General features: G+C 43.9%; 1 protein-coding gene across 1 annotated transcript in view; it reads right to left on the bottom strand.

Annotated features, from left to right (window-relative positions):
* Positions 1–6857: 6857 nt before the first annotated feature.
* The window catches only part of LOC143138391 (trypsin II-P29-like), a 10593-nt gene continuing 9332 nt past the window's right edge, over positions 6858–8118 (bottom strand). The window contains exon 6 of the mRNA XM_076298870.1: positions 6858–7142. Coding sequence (XP_076154985.1) covers positions 6978–7142 — 165 coding nt within the window. The 3' untranslated portion in view covers positions 6858–6977. The remainder of the gene's footprint in view (positions 7143–8118) is intronic.

Raw genomic sequence — 8118 nt, 5'->3', positions numbered from 1 at the left:
GGCTAGCTGCTAGCTATCATAGTTGCTGTTGCTGTGACGGTGGCATTAACGTTAATGTTTTATGTTACGTTAACGTTATGGCAGTCTCATTTATATTAGGCCTACCTTAGTTCTCAGTAAGTTACAGTTTATTATATTCATATAATTTATATAAAACATTCACTAGTAGTGCTAGGCCTAGTATGTTACTGTCACAATGTTAGGCTGAAGATGATGTGCTGCTGGTTAACGTTAACGTGGAGGTTTAGCTGACTTATGTAACGTTAACTCCTCGTAATCATGTACGGTTTTGTGAGTGTAATAGGCGAACTTTAGCAATATTGATATAAGTTAACTTTAAGTCACATCTGACTATCATTAACCGTTGTTCGGACGAACAGCGCGAATGGCTGTTGCTGCAAGCAAACATCATCAATGAGCTCACCCAGCTGGCTAACGTTAAATATACCTTGCGAAACTGAGTTATGCTAACACCATCTTCAGCCTGGCATTTTGACAGTAAACTCAAAAAACATACAGTATATATATATAAATGATTATTCTAAAGTTTCACTTGTAAGTAGCCTTCAGTTTCAGTTGAAAATTGTTATCTAACACTGTTTATCTTTTCTTCTATTTCTGCTAGGTGCTGCTTCACTCTGCTACTGGTGGTGGATCAGGCTGACTGCAACCGTTGGTCTAACGTTAGGATGCAGCACACGAGAATTTCTAAACGGAAAAAAGTGAATAAATGTACTTGCTTTTCAAACTGATAACAAGTTGTCAATGGTTATTTATGCAAGTTTGTGTAGCCTAAACCATACCTAGGCCTAGCCAAATTGATCCTGGCTGTAGATAAAGCAGGATATGAATTTCCCAAAATTACTGTATATAATATTACAGCACTGGTATTACTACTGTACTTAGTTACAGTATGATCCATAAGTACTGTGATTAAAAATACGGTAGACAATCCAATGCTGTATACATTACAGCACTGGTAGTACTACTGTAGTTTGCATTTACAGTATCAGGCATAGGTACTGTTATTTCATATACAGTAGGTGTACTGTAGAGTGAAATACAGCAACTTGCTGGTTATTTGCTGCCAGCAAGTTGCTGTAAATTTTACGTTAAACTTTTTAAAGTGTAGATGAAGCTAGATAAAGTTTTACGCTGTAGCCCAAATCAATGACAGTGACGTGACGACAACATACAAATAATTTCGGTAGATTTTGCAAAGATATGTTTTGTTAGGCAACATGTACTAACACATTCATTTGTGACAGAAGAAACGGGAAGTTCCCCATTACCTGTGAAAAATGCCCATCTGCATTCATGTCATGACAACAGTCAGTAGCCCACTATAACTCCTTCTCGTACTGTTTGGTCTCTTTATTGTCTTACAGATCAAGTAAAATCATACAGTTTGCCCTCAAGCCCAACGTGTAATCATTTTGTTATGTAAAATGTTTCATACAGCATCAAACAACTAAGCATTTTTAGCCGACTGGTCACCTGATAAAGTTTTACGCTGTAGCCCAAGTCAATGACAGATAACGAGGACGACCACATAGGCTACAAATAATTTCGGTAGAGTTTGCAATTGCAAATCTATGTGTTAAGACGAACGTTTTCTGTTGTATAGGTTTTGTTAGGCAACATAAATTAACACATTTTGGTCTATTTATTGTCTTAATTGTATATTGATTTACTAATTGCAGCACAAGTCAAATTTCATTCAACATGTGCGTGTATTTTTTTTTATAATTAAGTGTTCCACGTGCGCTAAAAAGTGCCCCCCCCCCCCCCCCCCCAGCACCTGCCCCCCAAAATGTCTGTGCACGCCACTGACAGACACACACACACACACACACACATGTCCCCCCTGTGCGTGTGTGTGTGAGTGTGTGTGTGTGCGTAAGTGTGTGTGTATGTAAGTGTGTGTGTGTGTGTGTGTGTGTGTGGGACAGAAAGATGTACTGATACATGGACATCTTAATCATCTTCTTAATCATCTTTTAGTGGTTTGTGCTTGCGTGGGAGAGTATGTGACCAACAGATAGATAGCTCTTGTGTGTGTGTGTGTGTTTGTGTGTGTATGTATGTGTATGTGTGTGTGTGTGTGCATACAGTATGTGTGTGTGTATATGTGTGTGCGTGTGTGTGTGTGTGTATTAGAGGGTGACACGGGAAGCAATTTTCACTCCCGTCCCATCCCGAGCCCGCACAAATACTCCCGTCATATCCCGATCACGTGACAGCCCCCCAAAAAAAATTCTGTCCCGCAAAATCCCGGGAGAATCCCGTCCCGCTCCCTATGTTGATGTCTAAAGTTATCCGACTGTTAGGCTACAGTAGCGTGCGGTGATACATTTTGGTAGGGCAGAAAGCCTTGTCTAACTTTTCTTTAATAGCCGATCATTTTGGGCTACATTAAAATTACATATTTTACAGTACTTTGCTGTAGGCTATGTGTAACAAGGTGATACATAGGAAGGGCCAATGGGCCAATCACAGTAGCCTGACTACGCCACCCTAAAGCCTAATGCGTCAGGGAATCTTTACGAGATTGTACCGCTTTCAGGTTCGTAACTACACAGTGGAGACACGAATTCCAGGAAAACAATATTTATTAAGACAAAAGGTTGGGCAGTGGGGATCTGAGGGTGGCAACTATGGATGTCCACACCAATATTTTACATGCAAGCATCAAGAAAGGCTCACCTGTTACACAGCAAAGGCACACCGCAAAGCGATAAGCAATACACAAAACCACACCACACATGTGCTTAGACTAGCCCCCCTCAGAGCCACCTCCCTACTAAATAAACATAAAAGTTACAAACAAAAGGACAAGACAGGCAACACAAAAACCAAACACAAAATAACCAAAGCAAAGAAAAGACAAGACAAGACAGCAGCACGACCCATGTTCCCCATCAGCATGACCGTGCTGCCTAAAAGAACAGAACACAGAAGATTAAACAATGAACACCACAATATACATAACATAAAAAAACAAATGTTTATGGGGATACAGCATACCTGACGGTAGCACAGACAGGGGGTACACCAGTGGAGTCTACATTACTACTGCCCCTCTTAAGTAGCACTCCACTGGTGCCAGATTGATTATATGCCCCGCCCCCTTCATTAGCACTTGCAGGTGCTATGGTAAATAGCAGGCAGAGAAGGTCTACCTGCTACAATCCACCCCCCCATTAATTGTCGTCGCCCCGACGACAAGCCAACCACAAACTGTCCCCGGTCTAAAACCAGGGAGCTAAGGCACAGAACAAAATTAAAACATGGGGACACCTTAATTGGGCACGTCAAAACCCCTTAACAGGGCACAGAACACCTGGCCAGTGGACCCAACCCTGATACAGAGGGGACCCAGTGGACTAACAGGGAAACAAGTAAAAGTACATATAAGGTCCCCAATATACAGAGCTCAAAAGCTAAAAACATTAAAACATAACTATTGGCATTAAAACCAAATACTTGGAGACCCGGCAGTCCAACCCCGCTATCCAGAACACAGTGGAGACCCGGCAGTCCGGCCGCCGCTATCCAGGACACAGTGGAGACCCGGCAGTCCGGCCGCCGCTATCCAGAGCACAGGAGACCCGGCAGTCCGGCCGCCGCTATCCAGAACACAGGAGACCCGGCAGTCCGGCCACCGCTATCCAAGACAGTGGAGACCCGGCAGTCCAGCCGCCGCTATCCAGAACTCAGTGGAGACCCGGCAGTCCGGCCGCCGCTATCCAGAACTCAGTGGAGACCCGGTGGTCTGACTGCCGCTGTCCATGTCACATCCCTGCCAACTAGTAGGCCAATGCCACACCAGTGGTCGCTACGGAGGCTTCCTCCTGCAACTCAGTCCGCACAGGGTTGGTCCAGAGGAGGCACCAAAGACTTCCAGAGAGCCTGAGGATGGTAAGAGAGGTCCACAGGAAGGCTGGTCGGTAGAGCTCTCCAGATCCATAATCTCCTGGCCGGCTGCTGTCTTGTCTTAGAAATAAAAAGCAAAAGAAACACAAAAACAATCTGCCAACAAATTAACATACCTGGAATTCATGTCTCTTGTATCCTGCCGACTACGCCAAAATGTAACAAGGTGATACATAGGAAGGGCCAATGGGCCAATCACAGTAGCCTGACTACGCCACCCTAAAGCCTAATGCGTCAGGGAATCTTTACGAGATTGTACCGCTTTCAGGTTCGTAACTACACAGTGGAGACACGAATTCCAGGAAAACAATATTTATTAAGACAAAAGGTTGGGCAGTGGGGATCTGAGGGTGGCAACTATGGATGTCCACACCAATATTTTACATGCAAGCATCAAGAAAGGCTCACCTGTTACACAGCAAAGGCACACCGCAAAGCGATAAGCAATACACAAAACCACACCACACATGTGCTTAGACTAGCCCCCCTCAGAGCCACCTCCCTACTAAATAAACATAAAAGTTACAAACAAAAGGACAAGACAGGCAACACAAAAACCAAACACAAAATAACCAAAGCAAAGAAAAGACAAGACAAGACAGCAGCACGACCCATGTTCCCCATCAGCATGACCGTGCTGCCTAAAAGAACAGAACACAGAAGATTAAACAATGAACACCACAATATACATAACATAAAAAAACAAATGTTTATGGGGATACAGCATACCTGACGGTAGCACAGACAGGGGGTACACCAGTGGAGTCTACATTACTACTGCCCCTCTTAAGTAGCACTCCACTGGTGCCAGATTGATTATATGCCCCGCCCCCTTCATTAGCACTTGCAGGTGCTATGGTAAATAGCAGGCAGAGAAGGTCTACCTGCTACATATGCTTTAATCATTTCATAGTTAGATCTCATCCTATCAGTTAAGTTTGCACCGTTCTCATCACGTTAAACCAGCGAAGCATAGCAACGTTGTTGCTATGAGTAAACAAAACTATTTTTTGCGTTCCGCCAGGTTATGCGATAGATAGGCTAAATATATTGAGGAATTCGATCGTCGAGGTGCCATGCCCCAACATTGCATGACATATTAAACTCAACGAGAATCGCTTTCCCGGACAGCTCGTGCAATTTAATAGAGCTGTCCTTTGCTGACACTTTCGCCTGTAACTGTTTCTTTGCATCCATTTTGCCTTAGGGCCTATCTGAAGCTGATTGATTGTGAACAGGGCAGCTGCTTGTCTTGCTCTGATAGGCTACCAATCAACAACAAACGTATTGTGGGTTGTAATTGGTTATCTTTTCTAAAACGAAATGTCTCACGTCTTTGGGCGCACTCACTGCATTGCAGCGTCATTTTTTTAAGTTAATAGCCTAATTTTTGGCTTCCCGCCAGCTCCCGTTTATTATTTCCTGTCCCGTCCCAATCACGTTACCAACAGTGAAATTTACTCCCGTACTGCGGGAAACCCGCGGGAATACCGTGACCCGCAGGAGTCCCGAAAAATTGTCACCCTCTAGTGTGTATGTGTGTGTGTGTGTGTGTGTGTTCGCCTGTGCTAGTCTGCCCTCTGACCGAGAAGACGCCACACTAGGCCCAACACACCCGCCGTAACTGCCGCTGTTAATGTAGAGAATTATCCAACATGACATTTGCGTACAGTAGATCACTGTTTATTATGTGTTTAGTAACAACCATATAGGCAGCCAGGCAATACAAAGCGGTAAAACACCGCTTCCTAATGTTATGAAATGTCCCCCCTGTATGTGTGTGTGTGTGTGCGTATGTGTGTGACAGAAAGTTGTACTGATACATGGACATCTTAATAATTTTCTTAATCATCAGTGGTTTGTGCTTGCGTGCGAGTGTATGTGACCAACAGATAGATATCTCTTTCAGTTTTCTCTTCAGTTATGAGAACATGTCAGCACCCCCCCCCCCACACACACACACACACACACACACACGCACACACACACACGCGTGCACACACACACAGACACACACACACACACAAACACACTACGGCCTTCATTGAACCCTACATAAATCTCACTCATAGCCAGGTAAATTGTTTGCTCTTTGTATAATATACAGTATTTACAACATTTATGGCTGAGGGTGTTTGAGCCTTTTAGAGGATTTATTTTGACAGAGGCCTAATTAATATGGGGGATAAAACATAACAGGTTGAAACTGGAAACAATCTTTCAATCATCTTTTGTTAAGGCGGCAAATGGCAACATGAAGGAGCCATGCCATGAATGTTTGTGCATGTGCAGTGAGCAAGTTAATGTAAAGAATAATGTATTTTTAAGGCTAGTCTGCCTAAGCCTGGCCATGTTTGAACCATCTCACTCATTTGTTCGTTGTTTAACAAGGACGTTTTAAGCGTGCACGTCCTATTTGAAATGCAGCATAGGCTATGCGTGTTTTTTTAATAACTTTCAAACGGTAGCCTGTTCATTTAAAAACATAGCCAAAGAGGACGTATTGCTTTAATATACTGTAGACTTACATTTTAGCCTTATTCTCAAATTCAGATTGCTTAGGGGGACGGGATTATTAGACAATTTCAATCGGACAATTTGATCGGAGAGATTTAATTTTGTCGGACATTTCATTTTTTTTCCGGCCAATGTCCGGTAATTACCGAACAACGGAAACCCTGATTTGGAGTTATCTATGCTTCCCCATTCATTTGAATAGGAGACTGGTGTTCTTAGTGTAAAATAACTGGAGGTGCCTGGAGGTGTTACCAAGATGGTAGAGACTTGCCTTACAGGACTTTGGGTTTGTTTACTTTGGGTTTAGGCCTACCCATAGGTAACAGTTTGACCAGCTGATGACTGAAATGTATGAGGCTAATTCAGGATCAAACAAACACAAACAAACACTTGTTTGATGCTGCTGTAAACTTTATTGATCAGAGAGAGAGGAGAGACAGAAGAGAGAGAGGAGAGAAGGAAAGAGAGAGATCAGGTAGAGGTGGAGAGCTCCTCCCTGTGTGACCACTAGAGGGCGGTGTTGTTCAGCTGTATGTGCCGATGACGTCCTCGATGAACTGCATGTAGTTATACACACGCGTGTACACGCCAGGGTAGCCACGCCGGGCACAGCCAACTCCAAAACTCACCACCCCGACCTGGACGAACTGCTCAAACGACTTACACACCAGGGGGCCACCAGAGTCACCCTACACACACACACACACACGCACACACACACACACACACACACACAGACACACACTTTATTTATTCAAGTAGGAGCTCTCATTCCTGACCTGCAGACAGAATCAGAACCCCCCCACCCCCCTCCCCACACACACACACACATAAACTCAGCTATGAGTAATCAACGTTTAACATGGTTAAAGTGGGATTTGGCAGGTGGGGGAACCCTCAAATCCAGTGTCGGTGCAACAGGAAGAATTACTCACCATGGGACAACACATTGAGTATTGTGGTGTAGCAATACTATTTTGGACAACAATTGCTAGTATCTTGGTCACCTCTGTGGCTGTTCTCTCATCCAGTCAAAATAGCTCTCATATTGATTTGAACCAGGGGCGTCACTAGATCTACAGCTGCACTGGGGCACAAGCCCCCCTAGGGGGGTCCGGGAATGCTCCACCGTAAGATTTTTAAAATATATATATTTTAACGTATAAGTATAATATAAGTATATATGGTAACACTTTACTTGCCAGTTCAACTGTCATGACACATGAAACCTAACCCTAACCCCTCCCTAACCATAACTCTAAACCTAATCCTAATCCTAACCCTAACTTGTTATGACAAAAACCGAATGTCACTTAATAACAGAAGCGTTATGTCATAAACGTTTATGACTTGTTCATGACACGTTCATGACAGTGTCATGTCACTCTTACAGTATGTCGACACTGTCAAGTAAAGTTTAACCGTATACATCCTATACTCTTTTGATCCCGTGAGGGAAATTTGGCCTCTGCATTTATCCCAATCCGTGAATTAGTGAAACACACTCAGCACACAGTGTACACACAGTGAGGTGAAGCACACAATAATCCCGACGCCTGGAGCTGCCTGCTACAGCGATGCTCGGGGAGAAGTGAGGGGTTAGGTGCCCTGCTCAAGGGCACTTCAGCCGTTCCTACTGGTTGGGGTTCGAACCTAACCTGACTC

The sequence above is a fragment of the Alosa pseudoharengus genome, unplaced genomic scaffold, assembly GCF_046254945.1.
Source record: "Alosa pseudoharengus isolate Yale_2024_CS ecotype anadromous, Long Island Sound unplaced genomic scaffold, YU_APseudo_1.1 YU_APseudo_1.1_scf_21, whole genome shotgun sequence".
Classification (NCBI taxonomy): Eukaryota; Metazoa; Chordata; class Actinopteri; order Clupeiformes; family Clupeidae; genus Alosa; species Alosa pseudoharengus.
This window is presented reverse-complemented; position numbering and strand designations above follow the sequence as displayed.